This window comes from Hyperolius riggenbachi, chromosome 10, assembly GCF_040937935.1.
Source record: "Hyperolius riggenbachi isolate aHypRig1 chromosome 10, aHypRig1.pri, whole genome shotgun sequence".
Lineage (NCBI taxonomy): Eukaryota > Metazoa > Chordata > Amphibia > Anura > Hyperoliidae > Hyperolius > Hyperolius riggenbachi.
In genome coordinates this window covers 152293738-152316124 of record NC_090655.1, presented here as the reverse complement: position 1 = coordinate 152316124, position 22387 = coordinate 152293738, and the positions used below count along the sequence as shown (strand labels likewise).

General features: G+C 43.0%; 1 protein-coding gene across 2 annotated transcripts in view; it reads left to right on the top strand.

Moving 5' to 3' along the window:
- Nucleotides 1-22387, top strand: part of CDHR1 (cadherin related family member 1) — a 144734-nt gene that overhangs the window by 89287 nt on the left and 33060 nt on the right. For both annotated transcript variants that reach the window (XM_068258858.1, XM_068258859.1), the window contains exons 14-15: nt 5022-5186; nt 13142-13209. In XM_068258858.1, the coding sequence (XP_068114959.1) occupies nt 5022-5186; nt 13142-13209 (233 nt within the window). The remainder of the gene's footprint in view (nt 1-5021; nt 5187-13141; nt 13210-22387) is intronic.

Sequence of the window (22387 nt, the reverse complement as noted above, 5' to 3'; positions counted from 1 at the left end):
ACAAACCGTGAAAGAGGGTGACAGGGATTGTTTGGGTTTTCAAAAGAAAAAAAGTTGATACATTGGTAGGAATAGGGACATAAAACAAGAGAGAAGGTGAGCAGAGAAAGTGAGGGAGAGGAGGGGGTTAGGACACAAGAGTGTGGACAGGGAGCAAGAGAGAGGGTGGAAAAAGACAGAGGGTGGTCAGAGAGGGTTAAGGAAGTGAGTGAGCAAAGAAAGATGGAACATTATGCTCTTATACAATGAACAGCCAGTCACAGTTGAGCTGCACAATATTAAATGTATGTTACACAAATTACTGCATATATCTACATCATCTGTAGATTTTATTCTGCAAACACTCTGCCTGCCTGTACAATGTGCTGATAGAAAAGTCTACATCCTCCTCCACTGTATTCATTTATGACCTCAAATGTCGTCTGGTCTGCATTCTGCAGGGAAGGCTGAGCTGCAGCCTGTGCACTAGAAGATCAGCTTCAGGATCGGACAGCCTGTTTCAGGCATTTACTTTGACAAGCCTGACATTACACAGAGCAGACGCTGCCTGCAAAGTTTTCTGAGCTTTCTTTCACATGACTGCACAGGATGCACACAACTCCCCTCCAGGACAGCCCCAAATGTAAACTATGTGTATATTTACAGGCAGCTAATCTGCAGACAAGAATGCTGCCTTCTCTCCTGTTGTGCAGAGCTGGCAAAAGAGCTGGGCTGCTGTAACACATAACTACCTGTCCCAGCGCTGGTAGTGCTGTCTTCTATGCCTTCTCCTCCTCACTTGACTCGGTCTCCTCTGATCTCCTCCTCACAACCATGATGATGCAGAGGGAAGGGGCGGGACTAGGAAGTAGTGCGAGGCTGCGAGCATGGAGAAACCCAGCGCTGGAGGGACATGTAACTACTCCATGTAGTAGCGCTGGGCTGCCGACGCGCCCCTCCTCTCTCAGCGCTCAGGGCAGCCGCACGGTCGCACGGCCCTAGAAACGGGCATGACACAGACCATAAGAATTTGGAGTATATCGAGGGGGCTAAGAGACTTAGCCCCCGTCAGGCCCGGTGGTCCCTGTTTTTTGCTAGATTTAGATTTATAATCACGTATACTCCCGGAAGTAAGAATATCAAGGCCGATGCGCTCTCTAGGTGTTTTGAACCCGAGTCAGTGCAGTCTGCTGATCCGGAGACTATCCTGCCTCCAAAGATGGTCCTGGCAGCCACTGAGACTTGGAGAGATTGGTCAACTACTTTGAGTCCCTATCAACAGGATGTTCCAGAGGGAAAGCCAGAGGGGGTCATGTTTGTGCCACTGCCCTTTCGGTTACAAATTCTACAGTTTTTTCACTCTCACAAGAATGCCGGTCATCCTGGAGCCACCAGAACTCAGGATCTACTGGCTAGATGTGTCTGGTGGCCTAGTTTAGCGTCTGATTGTAAGGAATTTGTAAGGGAGTGCACGATCTGTGCGAGGAGTAAGCCCTCTCGGCAGGCCCCCGTGGGCACGTTACAGTCTTTGCCAGTCCCCAATGAACCTTGGACTCATATTTCCATGGATTTTGTGGCTGAACTCCCTCGGTCTGAAGGCAAGTCGGTCATTTGGGTGGTAGTAGATCGTTTCAGTAAGATGGCGCACTTTGTCCCTCTGAAAGGACTCCCCTCGGCCCAGGAACTGGCTGATCTCTTCATCCAGCACATCTTCCGGCTGCATGGCATTCCGGAAAATGTAGTGTCAGATCGGGGAGTCCAATTTGTTTCAAAATTTTGAAGGGCCTTTTGCCATCAATTAGACATGGAACTCGCATTCTTCTCATCAGGCTACCACCCTCAGACCAACGGCCAGACCGAGAGAGTTAATCAATCTCTGGAACAATTTCTCAGGTGCTATGTTGCTGATGCGCAAACTGATTGGGTAAAATTTTTGCCGTTTGCAGAGTTTGCGCACAACAATCTGAAAATCTCTTCCTCTGGGTATTCCCCTTTTCAAGTGGTGTCAGGTAGATCACCTAAGTTTGCTCCTTTGCCAGTCGCATCAACTCCTTTTCCAGCTCTGGAGGACTGGCAGAGGGCCTTGAAAGAGATTTGGGGAATGGTTAAGAGAAACCTAGGGAAAGCTTTCCAGACCCAGAAGAAGCAGGCAGATAAACATCGGTCTGTGGAGTGGAGATTCTCCCCTGGAGATCTGGTGTGGGTATCCATTTGGCCTTGAAACAATTGTCACCCAAGCTAGGTCCTAAATTTATAGGACCATTTACAGTGACCAACAAGATTAATAATGTCACATATGCTGTTGATCTCCCACCCAGCATGAAAGGTGTGAGATCGTTTCATGTGTCCCTGTTGAAACCAGCTGTACAGGTGGACTCCTCTCCCCCCCCCCTGTGTTGGTGGATGACCAACCAGAGTATGAGATTGAAAAGATTCTGGATTCTCGCTTGGTGCAGAATTCCGTGCAGTATCTGGTCCACTGGAAAGGATTTGGCATAGAGGAGAGATCTTGGGTGCCAGATTGCCGCATGCATGCGGAGGATTTGAAGAAAGAGTTTCATGATTTACATCCTGGAAAGCCTGGTGGAAAGTGTCCGGAGTCCACTCCTCGGGGGATGGGGGTACTGTGATGAATAGCGGAAAAGCCGCCGCGTGTTCTGACAGTAAGGCGGCTGATTCCGCATCTGGTGCGGCGGTTTGTCCGTGTCAGCATGCGTCTGGGTTATCTGGAACTAATGGTGCACATGGGAAGGATGGCGTGGGGGCCGCCGCATGTTCCGACGGTAAGGCGGCGGATTCCGCGTCCAGTGCGGCGGTTTCCCCGCAGCAACATGTGCCTGGGCTGTCTGGACCTAGTAGTGCACAGAGATGGAGAGCTACGCGCGTGCGCACTGCAAGACAAGCTCTTTATACCAGTAGGAGGAAGATCAGCTGATCAGGGCGGTCAGCTGATTCCTGCTCAGTCAGTGATTGGTTGATGGGAGCTGGGCGGCGCTGTAGGGCGCTTTACTATATATATCTCCTGCTGTTCAGTTGCTGGTTGTCTGGCGTTGCGAATGCCTATGTGTTAGCACTCAGACCCTAGTCAGATCCTTCAGTGTGGTGGAACCAGGAGGACCTGGGAATCCACACTTAGCCAGTTACTGTATATCATCTGTGTTATTCTCTAGCATAGTTCCAGGGTGTTGAGATCACGGCCCTCACACCCCAGACTAGAAATACTGTATATCATCTGTGTTATTCTCTAGTATAGTTCCAGGGTGTTGAGATCACGGCCCTCACACCCCAGACTAGGAATACTGTATATCATCTGTGTTATTCTCTAGCATAGTTCCAGGGTGTTGAGATCACGACCCTCACACCCCAGACTAGGAATACTGTATATCATCTGTGTTATTCTCTAGCATAGTTCCAGGGTGTTGAGATCACGGCCCTCACACCCAGACTAGGAATACTGTATATCATCTGTGTTATTCTCTAGCATAGTTCCAGGGTGTTGAGATCACGGACCTCACACCTCAGACTAGGCCTTGTTCTGATATCTGTTATGACCTGTAGCTTTCTTGACTATTCTTCTGATCTCTGATTTGGTACCTTGCATATCTGATACACTGTTGCCGACCCGGCCTGTCTGACCTTCTGGCTGTCACCCCCCCTCAGGGTGGCCAGCCTTCCCGCAGGGGTCCCCTGCTCTACAGAGGGGACACTGCTCCTTATCAGTCAGGGACTCCCTCTCCAGGTGTCCTTGACTACAGTAGAGTCTTCTCTACTTATTGGACCACCTGCTACCCCGGTGGTCCAAAGGTTACTGTTGCACCAAAACACTACACACTCAGGTGTCTAGAGGTTAGACATATTTGATTATTGGCGATTCTGCTGATCCCCAATAATCAGGTATATCTGTATTCTTGGGGATACTGCAGATCGTCAAGGATCAGATTCTCTCTCTGGTTGCTGACACCTATCGTTACAATGCCATGCTGAAACACAAGCAGCATGCACAGAGCTTGTGGTTTGCAGATATTGGATCTCACTTACAAGAAACTGATTCTGCTGATAATGTGGGTAAAGGCCCATACACACGTCGGATTTTAGCGAACGACCCGCCGTTTGAACATTCCGTCGTTCTGACGTTTTCGCGTCAAATCCGACGTGTGTACAGACTATCGTTCGGGTGATAAGACTGGTTACCAGCGATCCGCCCGGCGGATCGCTGGTAACCAGTCTTATCACCCGAACGATAGTCTGTACACACGTCGGATTTGACGCGAAAACGTCCGAACGACGGAACGTTCAAACGACGGGTCGTTCGCTAAAATCCGACGTGTGTATGGGCCTTTAGAGTCTATTTCTTCCAGGCAGATAACTCTGTCAGGCTCCCCAGAGCTATGATAAGATAAGCTGTGTGTCCTGGGAAAAGGTGAAGAGGTGAAGTTCTACTGATGCTTATCACAACAGATCAGGAGGGCTCCAACAAAAACACAAATTGCCTGACACATATACAGGACTGTAGAACTCACATTATACTGCTGCTCTCCTGTATCCAGGCTTTGTATTGAGCGTGACTTGCTGGTGTCATGTGGGCTGCTGCTAGGGCTTACATTCAGGGGATGTCTAATATTTCAAGCATGCTAGGAATTCCTGCTAGGGCTTATTCTCAGGGAATGTCTTACTTTAGGGGAAACATGGTACTAAAACAAATTACACTCCAGAAACAGTACTGCACTCACACTGCTCAGTAGCCTAGTTCTATTGAGAAGGAGGTGGAAAAAAGCAAGAGGTGTTCCACTCCCAAGACTGCAATAAAAGAACAAGGTGAGAGCCATTCATGATCCAACATGAAAGATCACTAAAGACATCATCAGTGGTGTTGATGGACACCCATAAGCACTTTAGAAATCTAAATAAGCTTTCCATGAATTATATTTTTGGCTGACAACAACTGATGACAATCTAATGTGTGTGTATAAAGCTTTATTGTTGTATATTCCACAAGTTTGTGGGAGTCTAAACTTTTACTTATGCCAATTTTCTATCTTTAGCTTCTTGCAATTGAGGTCAATACACCTGAAAAATTCAGCTCAACGGCAGATATAACCATCCACCTCCTGGATATTAACGACAACGTACCAAAATTTTCCTCAGAATATTATGTTGCTAGAATACCAGAGAATTCTCCAGGAGGTTCTAATGTTGTAGCTGTCACGGTAGGTGGTCTGTACATATTACCCCACAATAAGGTTGTTTCAGGTATGCCAGAAATGTTTTATAATACTATACTTTAAAACCTGCGGTATATAAGGACATTTTCTATATTAACAATATTATGTTAAATAATACTATCTTTTCATTTTCATTTAATGTTACACAGTAGTCAGATAGTTCATGATGACCCAGAAATGTAAGTTATTGTGTAAGTATTGTTAGGGGATTAAATGGTTTAAAAATACCCTTTTAAATATGCATTCTTACGTCAATTAAGGCAAAGCATGGTCCTTAGCATGGTAACTACCACAAATAGCACTTAAAATATACATGAAGAGTTTTTTTTATAGTTAGTGGAGCACACATATATGTTCCTTGGCTAATGACATGCCTGTGGGACTTTTTGCCATCTGAAGACCCCTCCCCATCCCCCCACCCCTACGCTTCTCAATCATGCTGTGATGATTTGCTCAGCTGCCTGTGCAGGCAGGCAGCTTTTTGACCATTGTTTTGATTTGCATGCTGCAGGACTCTGGAAAGAAGAGTTTCTGTCAGTTTTGCAGCTTGTGCTTGCAGAGGAATTTGCATACGTTGTCATGCAAATTGCCTGGCCACATTCATTGGAGGCGTGTACTATAAGTACTATGTCTTTCCCACAATGCTTCGCTGTTCATAAGGATTTTGTCCTGTGTAACACTCCTGCCGGGAGTGTCAGCCATGCTCTTTGTTTGAACATCAGCTTAGAGTAATTCCTGAATCTGTGCTAGGCAGATTTCCCTAGTGCAGTTAGGATTGTATTATCTGTATTGCCTGTTCTGTCTTGTCTTGCCTGTTGCCATTGTCCTGTCCCTATGGTGGTCGACAGGAAATGGTTCTGATCTCTGTTCTTGGAGTATAGCTGGTGCAGCGGTTGCTACCAGCTATCTCTTCTGTTCTGTCTCCTGGGATCGCGCTAGCTACTTTTCGCTCCTGGGGATCCTTCTGTTCCGTCTCCTGGGATCGCACTAGCTACTTTTTGCTAGCGGTGGGGATCCTTCTGTTCTGCTACTCTGTACCTGGATCGCGCTAGCCACTTTTCGCTAGTGCTGTGGATCCTATCTCTCGCTTGTCCCTGTTTTCGTGTGGCTGTCTTGTCTGCTACGCTTGCTGGAGGCTCGGTGAGGTAACCGTTAAGCAAGCGCTCGCGTCCTCTGTTTCATGTTTGTCTGTCGATGGTTAGTTAGGCGTGCTTGTCTCTATTGTGCTTATCACGTGAAGACCGCGCATAACCGCGTGCACTGTTGCGAATGAGTGCGGTGTTCGCAGTTAGCTAGCGTTTGTTATTTTCCGTATCTCCTTATTGTATTATTTGCTGTGCCTTTGCTACCCTCGTATTCTATTCTGATCTGCCTTGTGTCACGTCTGGCGATCGCACCTCTCGCGATCGCGTTCCTATTTCATATCTGCTGTTGTGTGTGCGCGGTCGCGACTGGATTGGCGCACACACATACAACCTGTCCCTTTGCTCAATCTCATTCGCAATCGCCTCTCTTGCGATTGCGTTCTGCGCTTCGTACAATTCCTGTCTGGCACTTGTGGAGGTACAGAGGATTGGTTCCTCTGCACTCCCCAGCGTCATCTGCCGACAGGAATTTCCCTCTACAGGTGCGTAGCACCTTTTGCTGGGTGCCTGCAAATATACGCTTGTGGGGGATTTCCGCCGTGTCAGCGCACACGTTGTGCGCTGATCACGGACAAAGTTCCACAATCGTTACACATGCTTGAAATTTTAAACAAGGAGCTTGTTGACCAGCTCAAAAAGGAATGGGTGTGATTAAGCTGAGAATCAAACCCTAGGGATATCAAATCACACCCAAAGAAGTATTACAAGTATATCAACTCTAAGGGGGAAAAAAAGAAAGTTGGACTGTATTGGACTCCTTAAAGGATGAGGGAGGGAACTCAATGGTGGATGACCAAAGTAGAGCAGAGCTGTTGAATGCATGCTCTGCTTCTGTCTTCAAAGGGAAACATCGTTGTTGCAAATTATGGTTTTGAAAGGGTCCCAATCTTCCAATATTAATTTTAGTCCCAATAGACCATGTTTTCCCATTATTATTCAAGAAGGGCAAAAAATCAGATCCAGAAAATTATAGACCTATCAGCTTAACGTTAGTTGCATACTATTTGAGGCGTTACTAAGAGATGCTATGCAATACTTCTTAGCAGAGAATATATAAAGAGGTTTTAAAACAGAGGTGCCAATGTAGAGTAAAAAGTCTAAAAACAGTTTAAAAGGGGGAAGTTGGTGGACTTACCTCCCTCAAGAAGACGCAGACTAAGAGTAATTTTTTGCAGTAAAAAATAACATTTAATCGTAGCTGAGACAAAAGGGAAAGAGAGCCCTGGTCAAAAGGCCTTACAGTCTAATGTTTAAGGGATGGGACAGTAGGTAAAGGGAAGCTGTGTATGAGATGGTAGAAATGGTGGTCACAGTGTCAATGAAACACTTTGTTGGACGCTGTTGCAAGGACTGGTTGTTTTGGAAGCACTGTTAAGAATAAGTTTTCTCTAACAAATAAGTATAACTGCGCTCTTCCTACAGGGATCTTAAAGTTAACCTGAAATGGACAGTGGAGAAATAAAATATACATACCTGGGGCTTCCTCCAGCCCCCTCCATGCCGATCGCTTCCTCGCCATCCTCCTCCACCTCCTGGATCGTCAGGTATTTGCCCCACAAAGTCCTCCAGTCGGGGCCAGTTGGCACAGGTGCAGTCCGGCCGTGCACACACTTTCATCACGCTCCCGTTTCCAGGAGCATTCTGCGTCTGCTCATGCAGCCGGACTGCACCTGTGCCGACTGACCCCGACCCGAGGACATTGCAGGGCCAATTCTGGATGATCCCGGAGGCAGAGGACGGACGGCAAGGGAGTGATTGGCATGAAGGAAGCCCCAAGTATGTATATTTTTTTTTTCTCTCCCCCATCTTAGGTACCCGAGGTGACATGTGACATGATGAGATAGACATGGGTATGTACAGTGCCCAGCACACAAATAACTATGCTGTGTTCCTTTTTTTCTTTCTCTGCTTGAAAGAGTTAAATATCAGGTATGTAAGTGGCTTACTCAGTCCTGACTTAGGCAGGAAGTGATTACAGTGTGACCCTCAGGCAGGGAACACACTTATCTTTCAGTTTTCTGCGCGCGGTTTTCTGCATACTTTTTCTGCACACCAAGTGTGTTTCTATGCAGGAAAACGTGCGTGTTTTTTCACAGCAGCTAATGTAATTGATACAGAAAACTGACAAAATGTGCAGAATCAGGATGCAGAATGTCAGTTTTTTTTTCTGTGTGCGAGAAACACATTAAGTGTGCACTAGCCTATTGTTTAGCATGAGTTCTCAGTTTTTCTGTGCAGAAAACACGTACGAAAACAGCCAAGTGTGTTCCCTGCCTCACTGATAAGAAATTCGAAGTATAAAACACTTTCCTAGCAGAAAATGGCTTCTGAGAGCAGAAAAGAGATAAAAAGGTCTATAAACCTTGTACAGCGCTGTGAGCTGCAGCAGTGCTGTGACATGGCTGCCCCCCTGTGGGACACAGGAGCGATCGGCAGTGATGGGCTGAAGCCTATCACAGCCGATTACTGTGATAGGCTGGCCAGGGGAGGGAGGTTGGAAAAATTAAAGAAAAATACACTTTTTTTATAAAAAGAAAAGAAATATTTGTCTTAAAATAAATAAACATCTGGGGGGCGATCAGACCCCACCAACAGAAAGTTGGGGGGGATCACTTGTGTGCTGTGTTGTGCGGCCCTGCAGTGGCTCTTTTAGTAAAAAATGTCTTGGTCTTTAGGGGGGTTTAGCACTGTGGTCCTCAAGTGGTTAAAGGGACACTTAAGCCAGAACAAAAAGAGTTTTACTCACCTGGGGCTTCTACCAGCCCCCTGCAGCAGTCCTGTGCCCTCACAGCCACTCACTAATCCTCTGGTCCCCCGCTGCCAGCTAATTTTGTTTTTGCCGACAGGCTCGACAGCACTGGCCATGCGTAGCTTTCTCCGCATTCCCTACTGTAATTAGCGCTATTGCAAATACGAAGCTAGCTGGCAGTGGGGGACCAGAGGATTAGTGAGTGGCTGCGAGGGCACAGGACTGCTGCAGGGGGCTGGTAGAAGCCCCGGGTGAGTAAAAAAAAATTTTTTCTGGCTTAAGTGCCCCTTTAAATAGGTGAAGGTCAGGTGCTAAAAATATGGTCAAATTAAATATGACACAATTTGTAAAGTATTTTAATCACAATGGCCCATATGCAATTCCTTTTTTCTCTTGAGTTTTCTCTTAGGAGATAATGTTTCATCTTCTATTTAAAATAACTTTCCAGCACTTTTCAACTAAAAAAGTACTGACAAATAGGTGAAACAGTACTATGAAAATTATGTTGAGTATTTTCCTGCTTTCTGGTGGCTTAACTGGCATTTTATTGTCAAGTTTAAAAATTTCACTTAGGAGAAAACTCAGGAAAAAAAAAATAATTGTATATGGGCCAATATGAGAGAAAGAGGTGGCACACTTCTGAAGGTATTTACCTCATTGTATGCTGCATAAAAATAACTATTAATGCACCATAACTATTGGTGCACCGTAAAAAAAATCTTAACACTTTTTGTGTTGCAGTGTTATCCACTTTTGTCATATTCATTTTTTTATTTTCTGTTGACGTTGCTAGAAAATACATACTGTATGATATATCTAGCAAACAAATAATGGATTTTTTTCTGATTTACAGTTAATATAAGCTAATGGTGATATACAACCTAGACTTTGACCTACTTTCCATTAACTTCAGCCACCTGACAACTTCTGCTAGTCTTCTTTCTGTGAAATTATGTCATTTATATGCGTTACAAACCCATGATTTCATTTTTACTGTGTACTGTATATATATATATATATATATATATATATATATATATATATATATATATATATATATATATATATATATATGTATATATGTATATATATATATATGTATATATATGTATATATATATATATATATATTGCCCTAATTGTTATCTGTTATTGGTATATTGTGTAGGCAGCTGGTTTGTTGTCACTCTTCAGTTTTAAAATAAGCACCTTAACATCAAGTAATAACTATTTAACTTGAATCAGCTGTGTGATTTGATTATATTGGTAATTACAGGTTGTTAAGCTTGATCCGTAAAGAATGAGACAGTAATCTCTTCAGTGCAACGGTTTGTATAGGTGTTCTAGAGAAAGCAGAAAATTTGGGCACCAGCTGCTAGTGAATAAAATTGGTGCCGCAATTGATGCCAATACAAAGTAGTGGGAAGCAGGTGCCCAAGTGGAAATTTGGGCGCAGGTAAACTACAGTCATTCGCAAACTGTTAATCACAGGGTTCTCAAGCTTGGCACAGATGGTCACTGGGTGACTGGGATACATATTCAGGAAAGTAGGTGGAGCCTACAACAGCCAATTTAAATTCACATATTGCTTTTGAAGGGGAATATTTAAATTGCTCCCAGTCTTTAGTGACTGTGTCAAGGTTAGAAAAGGTGGGTGGAGCCAACAATCAAATTTTGAAATTAGAAAATTTACACTGCAGCCATTCTTACCCTGTTAATGGCAGAATTCTTAAACTTGGTGTAATTGGTTACTTGGTGACTGGGATTAATATTCAGCAAAGTGGATGGAGCCTACAACAGCCAATCAAAATTCACCCATTGATTTTCAAGGGGAACACTTACATTGCTGCCATTCTTACACTGTTAATGGCAGAGGCCTCAAACCAGGTACAGTCGGTAATTAGGTGACTGGGGTTACAATTTGGTAAAGTGTGCAGAGCCACAAACAGTCAATCACATTTGCTTGATTGACAAACTGCTTCCATTCTTATATTATTGATGCCAAGGGCCCCAACGTTTACAAACTTGAACATTAAAGAGAATCTGTACTCTGAAATTCTTACAATAAAAAGCATACCATTCTATTCATTATGTGCTCCTGGTCCCCTCTGTGCTGTTTCTGCCATTCTCTGCTGCAAACCTGGCTTGTAATTGCCAGTTTTAGGCAGTGTTTACAAACAAACTAACCAGCTTCTAATAGGCTCAGCTAAGCAGAGTGTGTTAGTCACACAGAGCCTGCAGGGGGTGTGTACAGCTTCTAGCTAATCACAAGCAGCCCTGCACATTCCAGTCTGACTGCCTCAGCCTGACTGTGCCGACTATAGAGAGAAGATTAGATCATATAACAGAGATAACACAGCTACTGTGCAATTAGGAAAAGCTGCAGTAAGCCAGACCACATTAGAAAAGGCATAGGAACTTATAGCATAGAAGAAATAAAGATAAACAATTTGTTACAGAGTCTCTTTAAGTGACTGTGTGTCGAGGTTAGAAAAAAAATATCCAGACCCAAAAACATCCAAATACAAACCAGAGCAACGCCAGGTGTACAGATAGTTAAAAATAAAGTGCAGAGTAAAAATGACCCCACCTTGACTTTTAAAAAGGAAAAAGAACCTTTGTCTCTTTTATAGTGATATTGTTCTCTCTTAAATTAATTAGTGATTTTAGAAATTGGTAAGGTTTTAACATCCGAATTGAGGGCAGATAAACACAAACCTTTTTGCCTGGTTTACTTAGGGGACATATCACTCAACTTGGAACAATGGATGTCTATAGCACCAAATTGTGTTTATTTAATTTATTTTTTTATTTTAATATAATTTTTTAAAAATATTTTTTTATACTAAAAAGTTAGCACCCATACTTAACCTTTTTAACACTTTACTAAACATACAGGCTTGCCAGAACAGCTGATCAGAACAGCCAAAACAGCTTAATGCAGTGTAGGAATCTTTAAGTATTTATGCATTGAAAACCAAGGTTATTAAACACAAAATAACAAGAACAAGTAGTAAGTCACAAATGCCCACTTACAATCTAAAATATTATACTGAACTGTGCTCAGATTTCTGGTATCATTATCCAAAATAATTGCTATAAGTACTGTATTTCTTTGTCATATAACCCAGACAGGCACATGGTGCACACACACATGTATTAAACATGTATTGTTTAAACATTAAACATATAGAATGTAATAAATCATATTATTTTAATGTATTGCAATTTGTATTATAAGTGTATTGGATCAGCTGTAGTTTCAAACCACAACTTAAAGAAAAACTATCAATTAAAACAACTTTTTTTTAATACTATTAGTACTACTATTTAATATATTAGGGTACACATTACCACTAGTGCTAGGGGAAATTTATTTATTCACCCAGTTCTCTCTTCCTATCTCCCTGCTTAAAAATCATCCCTCATTCCATCCTCACACATCTCACAAATATACTTTACTGTGTCACGGTATGCAGGAGACATGAGGAGGAGGCTGATCTGAGGTGGTAACAGGTAACTAGAAGATGAGCTGTAATATTGCAGAAATATATATACTAGTAGGGATATGTGTTTATACACTATTCCTGAGTGACTGGTTGACTTGCTTGTGATTACATTTCAGGCTGAATCTACTTCATAGGCTGCTATGAGAGGGAGATACACTGTTTACAATGGCATTATCAGGATCTTTATCAGTCAGAGAACAGAAGACCAGGAACACACATTGCTGAGAGACAGAGCTGTGTGAGGAAAGAAACTGCTCCTAGTACTTATGGAAATGTGTGTCCTAACATACAGCATTTAAAAAAATGCTTTAATCGATAGTATTCCTTTAAGTACTGGCATATTTCAACACCCACACATTGATACTCAAATATGCAATAGAAAAGGATTTGGATAAATTGAAATTCCTAATGTGCAGTCATCTCATAAATTGGTATGACGTGACATGGTAGCATGCAGTGTTTCAGTAACATATTATAATTGTAGAGATTTCAATATAGATTATAATTTCTTCTTAACTTTATATTTCTGTGTCTTTAGGCAACCGACCTGGATTCTGGACTTTGGGGTGAAATCAAGTATTCTATTTATGGTTCTGGATCTGATCCGTAAGTAAATATAACTATTTATAAATAGTAAAACAAGGGGGAAAAAGAATACTTACTTGGCTTTTTGGTTACTTGTTTTTTTTTGTTTTTTTTTTGCAAACCCAGGTCGTCTATAGGCTAACGGGAAGACCTGGAGCCTGATGGGGCAGTATCATTAGATTATTTTCAAAAACACAGAATTGTGGGTAATACTCCTCACAAAGGTGGCTTGCATATCCTGGCTGCAACCACTGTGCACTTTTGGGGAAATAACCATACCTGCTCGATTTACCAGATATTCCAGGAACTGGATGGTCGCTTTCCTAAGGACCTTTATAGTTGTAACCTACAAATATAAAAGGCTATAATCGCCCTTGGAGATATAAACTACACAACCAAGATAGAGGTTCCCATTCTTCACACAGTCATAGTCATTTTGCCACCTCTTCAGCTATAAATTTGCAGCTTCTTAGAAAGCCAGCATATGTAGATACAGTAGTTATCCATTCTCAAGGAGATAAACTCACAATGATAGGAGCCAAAGCACAAAGGCTGGTCTCAGATCAGTACATAGTTGCAGTTTCTGATGTGTTACAGGGCAAAAGTTATATAATCATAAATGCTACACTAAAGAGGTGGCTTTTCAATTTTGATTATACACCTCCAGGGTTGGAGCTGTCTTGATTTGGTGTGGCAAGGCATTCCAAAGGTGTTTATCATAATATGTGCAAGAGAATATGTCAGATATATACATGACAATTAGCTTTTCAGCACCAAAATTTTCTACAAAACATTACATGCGTGCCACATCCCATCTGGGATACATGCTAGTGTCCCAAATGCCACCCAGAAACAAATGCTAGCATCCCACATATGGCATTGCATTGCATGTTCCGCAAGTGTACTTATTTACTGCCCTGAAGTACACACTTTCTTGACTGTTACAGCTGATAGTTTTGGAACAACCTCTGTATAGAAATTCTGTTCAGCCAAATAGTGTGTTCTTCTCTAAGGTGGTGACTGTGTGAGTGGTGTCACAATGCAGGAATTTCTGCTTAGATTCCCTCAGGTAACACCAGGGATTGAGCTAGAGTGATCCATATTAGACAGTCTTTGCAGGAGAGGCCAGGTAGGTTGGGGGACATCTGTACACACGTTAGGTTTTTGGCCAAGATAATAAAAAAAACCCTGATTTCTGACTTTTTTTTCCTAGCAAAAACGTGTGTGAATGTTTTCAATGTTTAGTCAGGAGGTGTTAATTTTTATAGTAAACACTCTTCAAAGTGTACAACAGATAACTGCAGGCCTCAGGATATATCTAATATGAGGTCTTTTAGGGGAGTCACCAACTGGTAAATGCTCCATCAAACCCCAATTATCCAATCCAAATGATCTATTATACCCAGATGAGACTCCACCCAATGTAGGTAATTTCCAATTTATTCCATATGCCTTATCAGCAGTTATACATCATATGTAGCTAGCAAAATACTTTGAATGTGACACTTTTTTTCAGGGCTCCAACACGCTACAATCTAGCAGTAGCCCTGTAGGCTATAGGGTCACTCTTTCTCAAAAAAGGATGCAGACCTAGTGAGCTAATGACTCAAAACAGACCATTTTACCAGTTCTCAGATATGAAATTCACTCTACCAGCAAAACAATTTTAGATGCTAATTCACAAAACCACCTTCTAAAGTTAACTGACTAGACCAAATAAAGCAGAGACTATAAATGTATAACATAGCAATAAAATAACAATCAAGCATATAACATTTGTTGACAAGGAAAGCCAAACCAACCCAAAGCAAAATCTAGCAAGCAACACACAACTAAATGCAAAAACATACAGCAAGAACATATCAAGATTCAGTTAGAAGCAAGAGAACAAAGTAAGAACCTGAGTCCAAGGAACTAACCTAGAGCTTCAGACAAGGCAGGATGACTGGCTAAATTGAGTGAATGTGGAGGCAGGCTTAATTTACTTATACATTTTCTAAGGTCATTTATTAGGAGCCTCTACAACTATAAGGGATATCTGCTGTTGTCCAGTAAATGACATGCAGCAACATGTTATTAAGACACAGTGCTATCAGCTGGTGTATTCAAGGTACTGTAGCTTACAGCCCTGGCTTAGAGAGAGATGTTTCTTCCTCCATGCCCACACCTACTCCAGGAAGGTGTTTTAAAAAAAATGAAATGCACAGATGTACTTTAAAGCAGAATTACACCCTGGCACAATACATAATAAAACAGCTTAATGTGACAAATTTCCAGCCAGCCCACGTAATCACACAATAAGACTTCAGCTCTATTGGTGCAGAATGGGGATGGGGTGTTTACCGCAATTCTGATGATCTTTGCATGTCTCAGTATACATGAGTAATAGGCAACTGCACTTTCTAGTATATTAAAATTATGAATTGTGCATACACCTCAAAGCAAAGGCTGGCTAAAATTACATTCTGCAATATCTGTAGAAACAAGTTCATCCCATCATGGATGTATCTGTGACATAAACAATATTGTATATGTCATCAAAAGTGGAGTGTTAAGAGGATTCATGGGCAGGAACGTAACTACAAACCCTGAGCCTCCCTGTAAAAATATCATGCTCCCCGAGCTTCCTCCTATCCTTGGTGTACAAGTAAAGCTAATCCCAAAAATATGTGGCCATCACAACTCTATCCACCATCCCCGCCAACACTGCAACCCTCGAAAAATAAGATCGATGAATCTTGTGAAGATGTGGAGTCGTTTGGGTAAATATTCATGATGGAAATAACAGTTGCCGATTGCTTATTGGGGTGTGCTGCAGGACGCCACATATTCATGAAGCTGCAGAACTGCAACTACTACATCAGATTAAAAAAGCTGCAAAAGTGACGTCATACTTTGAGTGACTTCAACTTTCCAGACACTGATTGGGATATTGAAGCTACTCATTCTAATAAAAGTGGCAGATATCTGGTAACACTACAGTTACTTGACTCAAATCCTAAGTAAACCAACTAAGGGGAATGCGCTATTGGATGTGGTCATTCCAAATAGACCAGATACCGTATCAAATGTGCAGGTTCAAAAACATTTAGGTAATAGTGAACACAACATGATAACGTTTGATCTGGTGACTGATAGGTTGCAAAGCAGCGGAATAGCTACAACAATGCATTTTAGAAAAGCAGAGATCAGTCAACTCAGGCAGGCGCTAAGTTTGAAGGACCTGTATAATATACTACAAGGAAAGTACATGGAAGGGAAATTGCAAGCTTTTAAAATTATTCTCAATGATTACTGTAGTAAATATATCCCATATGGAAACAAACATCTAGGAATTTAAAAAAAGCCTCTGGCAAAGACAAAAGCTGAAAATCAAATCTAACCCAAAGAAGTTTTACAAGTACATGAACTCTTAAAAAAAAAAAAAAAAGGTGGACTGCATTGGACTCCTAAAGGATGAGGAAGGGAACTCAATGGTGGACAACCAAAGTAGGGTGGAGCTATTGAATCCTTGCTTTGCCTCTGTCTTTACAAGTGGAACATCGTTGTTGCAAATTGCAGATGCAGAAGGGTCCCAATCTTACAATTTTAATTTTAATATTAGATACTTAATGCAGGAAGGAGTGAAAGCAAGACTAAATAAAATAAAAACTGATAAGGCACCTCTGGCCTGGATGGCATACACCCTCGGATCCTAAGGGAATTAAGTTCATTTATCGATAAACTACTTTAATATTATCTTTTGTGACTCTCTTTCAGCTGCCAGAGTTCGAATAGATTGCCGTACAGCCCAAATTTTCCCATTATTTATTTAGGAAAGGGTTCTTTACCTTAAGAGCGATTAAAATGTAGAGTGGGTTGCTAGAGTTGGGCCGAACCTCCGATTTTAGGTTCGCGAACCGGGTTCGCGAACTTCCGCGGAAGGTTCGGTTCGCGTTAAAGTTCGCGAACCGCAATAGACTTCAATGGGGATGCGAACTTTGAAAAAAAAAAATTATGCTGGCCACAAAGGTGATGGAAAAGATGTTTCAAGGGGTCTAACACCTGGAGGGGGGCATGGCGGAGTGGGATACACTCCAAAAGTCCCCGGGAAAAATCTGGATTTGACGCAAAGCAGCGTTTTAAGGGCAGAAACCATATTGAATGCTAAATAGGGCAGGAAGGGCAGCACAGTGGCGTAGTGGTTAGCTCTCTTGCCTTGCAGCGCTGGGTCCCTGGTTCGAATCCCAGCCAGGGCACTATCTGCAAAGAGTTTGTATGTTCTCTCTGTGTCTGCGTGGGTTTCCTCCGGGCACTCCGGTCTCCTCCCACATTCCAAAAACATACGGATAAGTTAATTGGCACCCTCTAAAAAAATTGGCCCTAGACCACAGTACTTACACTACATAATATAGACATATGGCAATGGAAGGGATTAGAGTGTGAGCTCCTTTGAGGGACAGTTAGTGACAAGATATATATATATATATATATATATATATATATATATATATATATATATATATACACTGTACAGCGCTGCATAATATGTCGGCGCTATATAAATACTAAATAATAATAATAATAATAAATGACAGGCCTAAAGTGCTTTAAAACATCTTGCATGTGTATACATCAATCAGGTAGTGTAATTAAGGTACTGCTTCACACTGACACACCAAACTGTTCACTGAACAGAACAGGTATGCAGTGGCGGGTTTACTGAACAGAACATGTATGCAGTGCCGGGTTCACTGAACAGAACAGGTATGCAGTGGTGGGTTCACAGAACAGGTATGCAGTGGTGGGTTCACAAAACAGGTATGCAGTGGTGGGTTCACAGAACAGGTATGCAGTGGCGGGTTCACTGAACAGGTATGCAGTGGTGGGTTCACAGAACAGGTATGCAGTGGCGGGTTCACTGAACAGGTATGCAGTGGCGGGTTCACAGAACAGGTATGCAGTGGTGGGTTCACAGAACAGGTATGCAGTGGTGGGTTCACTGAACAGGTATGTAGTGGTGGGTTCACTGAACAGGTATGTAGTGGTGGGTTCACAGTACAGGTATGCAGTGGTGGGTTCACAGAACAGGTATGCAGCCAGGGACAAGCTAAGCCTAACTAATCTTTCCCTATGAGAGAGAGTGTGCAGCAGCTCGCCCTACTCTCACTAATGCAGGCACACGAGTGACCGTAATGGTCGCCGCTGCCTGCCTTTTAGTAGGGGGGAGTGGCTCCAGGGGCTAGTGTAGCCTAATTGGCTACACTGTGCCTGCTGACTGTGATGTAGAGGGTCAAAGTTGACCCTCCATGGTGCATTATGGGGCGAACCGAACTTCCGCAAAGGTTCGCCTGCGGGACGCGAACGCGAACCACGGAAGTTCGCATGGAACCGTTCGCAGGCGAACCGTTCGGCCCAACTCTATGGATTGCCACAGAAAGTAGTTATAGCAAATTCTATATCTGCATTTAAAGGTGGTTTAGATGCTTTCCTTGCGTTGAAAGACATCCATGGCTATACTTACAAGGTAACTCCTGGTGGTGTTGATCCAGGGATTGTATCCGATTGCCATCTGGAGTCAGGAGGAATTTGTTTTCCCCTTTGGAGCTAATTGGACCATGCCTTGTAAGGGTTTTTCACCTTCCTCTGGACCAACAGGGATGCATGAGGGTGCCGGCTAGTGTTGTACTTTATTTTCTGGTTGAACTTGGACATACTGTATGTTGAATGTCTTTTTTCAACACAAATAGTTATGTAGCTATGTAACCTCTCCCCCCCCCCCCCCCCCATATGACAAATATTAAGTGCTGCTACTTCTCCCTCTACCTCCTCATAATATATTAACCCCCAAAGCAAGTTTGGGGAGCATTAACATACCTTTCCCCTTCCTTAGCAAGTGTGGCAAATTTAGCATACCTCCCAATCCCCGCTTTTTCCCAACAAGTTATCCGGAATCCTCAACACTCCCTACCCATATTTCAGAGTAGCTCAGCAAAGCTTTACCTGCTCCAGCGTCAGTTTGGTCTACTCTCCTGTTTACTGCAGCCACTCTATACAGCATACTTCTCCTCTATATGACTCCCGATGCATGTTACATATGGAGCAGATATATGCTGTACAGTGAGGCAATGTTGATCATTGGACTTACCCGGCCTGGAGCAGGTAAAGCTCAGCTGTGCCAAATCCAGTAATGCAGTAAAAATGCACTATTGATTAATGCCCTATGTTAACACATTTTGACTTCACATATGTACTAGTACACTAATGCCGTACTATCCAGCATTATGCTGATGTGTGTTTCTATATTCGTGATCACTTTGTTTTTTTTTATTGTTGCTTTTGCTAAAAGAGATAAGACTTAATTGTTATGTAGAAAGTGCTCATCCATGCTACCGATGGTCTTCTATAGAATATTTGCCAACATGTGAAGGTTTTGAAGCGTTTAAGATGTGCTCTTTGCATCTCTTACAAGAATAACTACCGTACTGCTGTTCATTGGTGGTTTAAATTTGGTATCTCACTAAATCCCTGGAACAAGCTGTTAATTGGATCAGAGTGGGGGAAGGCTGGCTACGCAGTTGGAACACTGGTAACTGAATATGACAGCTGCTCTGACTGAATATAAGGAAGAGAGGAGCAAATAATTGTGGCAATTTATTCTGATTTTCTCACTTTTTAGAGGTGGCAAAACTAAATATAGACATGTTGTTTTTTTTCCTTTGACATTGAACATTGTGTTAATGTAATTTAGTAAGTGCAGGAAATCAGCAGGGGAGTGAGGGAATTGCAAACTTCGTATTTGTTCTGCATTTTCACTTAACTGCTTCTTGTGCCTGTAGTTAGCTCTGCAGAAAGATAGCTGAGCAGGTCCTTGCTTCCTGTCTCCCTTTATGTCTTTAGTTACTACTAGGAACAGCATGCAAAATCCAGTCAAAACTGTGTTGCTAACATTAAAAGCTGAGGTTAAATATCTGCTACATTAATTGTGACAAAGCATATGATCAAACAACTATTAATTGACTTGACTTTAAAGTTTCTGATTACTTAGTTGTAGTCAATTCCTGTTTGGCTTATGCAGCAGAGGTTTAACTATAGAAGAAACAGCTCTGGGGGTCCCACTTCTTAAAGGACAACTAAAGTGAGAGGGAGTGAATTCAAAGAGAGCAAGTGGTTGGCACTACAGTGATTTAGCATGCATGCATCAGCTATGGAAACAAGCGGTTTGCACAGGAGGACTACACATACTCCTCTTCTTCTGAACCTCTTCAGCGTGCTCAAGCAACAACATCCAATGGCAAACAAACAAAGAAGGCAGGAAAGCTGGCACTGCTGCAAGTGTTCAATTTAATGTAGCAAAGATAAAGTGCAAACGTGCAACAACTTGCAAAAAATTATGGCATGAGGAAACACATACCCTGGTGAGAAGAGGCGTGGATGGTGGTGGGTGCTGGGCACAGGATGCCTGACGGCCGTTTCGCGCTAAATAGCGCTTCTACGGAGGCTGCCTCCATTGGATTGAACACTTGCAGCAGTGCCAGCTTTCCTGCCTTCTTTGTTTGTTTGCCTAAAGTTTGAGGGATATGGTAGCTGCCATATGCGAATAGCCTTCCTCAGGGCTTGGCAATCCCTGAGGAAGGCTATTGGCCAAAACATGTAGGTGGGAGGAGTCTAAGGAGGCCGGTCTTGCTCACCACTCTTAACACATCTTAATTCCCCGTTGATCCCCGCGACCACACTGATAGACTGCAAATGCAGGTAGATTCCAGGAAACCGCTGCTGCTGCTCTATGTAGCGCTGCCTGTAAAGACCCTGTGAGTAGCTACTTCACCTTTAAACTTTGTAATTGCGCACACTGCGCTGAGGACGCAGCTTCTGTGGCTCTGCAATCCCAAGTGGACTGAACTCTGCTAGCACTGCTTCTTGCTGAATTGCTTATGCTCTATATAGCTTCATAGGATCCTTAAAGCACTGCGCAAACAGCATGAGAGATGCACTTGTTGGGACTGTGTGATTCCAATTGAATTGGACTCCCCATTTTCTTTTTGACCTGCTTTATGCTTCATGTGACAGGAATCCCATAAGCCATATCATCATCTGTGGGTTATATGATGGCTATATAGCCAAACACAAGTGCTTATTGTTAATATAGAGACTATCCTGGTTCACACTAGTTATCCTGGAGTTACTTAGGACCGCTAGCACACCTTGTTTTATATCTCTATTAGGCTAGTCTACCATCTAGCAGGCCTGCTATAGGGTTATTATTGCCAGCTTGGGACCTAATATATGACCTTTCTATGTCAGCTGTGATTGGAGTTTGTCCTATGACAATACGTGCATTATATATTGATTATTATGGCACTCACATAGGCTGAATGGCAGACAGTTGAATGTAATGGTGGAGTGCGCATAAGTGGGGGTGGACCTCTGTATCTATGTGTAATGGATAGCGGAGATGCCGCCGTGGAGACAAGCGGCATGGTGGCTATATCCACGTATCAGCCGGCGGATTCGGCCGCGCAGTTACATGCTGGTGCTCTGCCTGGTCCTTCTATTGCACATAGAATGAGGGCTACACGCGCGCGCGCCAGGTGACAGGACCTTTATGCAAATAGAAGTGGAGTCAGCTGATCTGTCAGGTCAGCTGACTCCAAACGCTATCTCGGATTGGCTGAGTGACTGGGGCGGCGCTGCGGAGCTGCTATGTATATATAGTGGTAGTCTGTCACTTGCTCCGTGTCTGCTGTTGCGAATGCTAACGTGTGAGCGCTCAGACCTAGTCAGATCCCAAAGTGTGCTAGAACCAGCCGGAGCTGGGGATCCACACTTAGCCAGATTCTGTTGATAGCTTAAAGTACTAATTCATTGTATTATCTGTTATGACCTTCTGCTTCCATTGACTGTTCTCCTGCTTACTGACTCTGTACCTCTGCTCATCTGATTCATGTTGCCGACCCTGCCTGAACCTAACACTGAATCAGTCTTCTGTCTTTGTACCTTATCTGTCCGTACATTGCCTACTCTGCTTGTCTGACCTTTCTTGCCTCACCAGTGGGCCTAGCCACTGGCGAGGGATCTGTGGCTTTTCACCTGCTCCTCAGGTGAAGCCTAACTGCAGCACTGTCTGTAACACCTGCTTCTCAGGTGTCCCTTGGCTGCAGTGTAGTCTTAAACACCTGCTCCTCAGGTAGTCATTGCTCGCAGCACAGTCTGTAACACC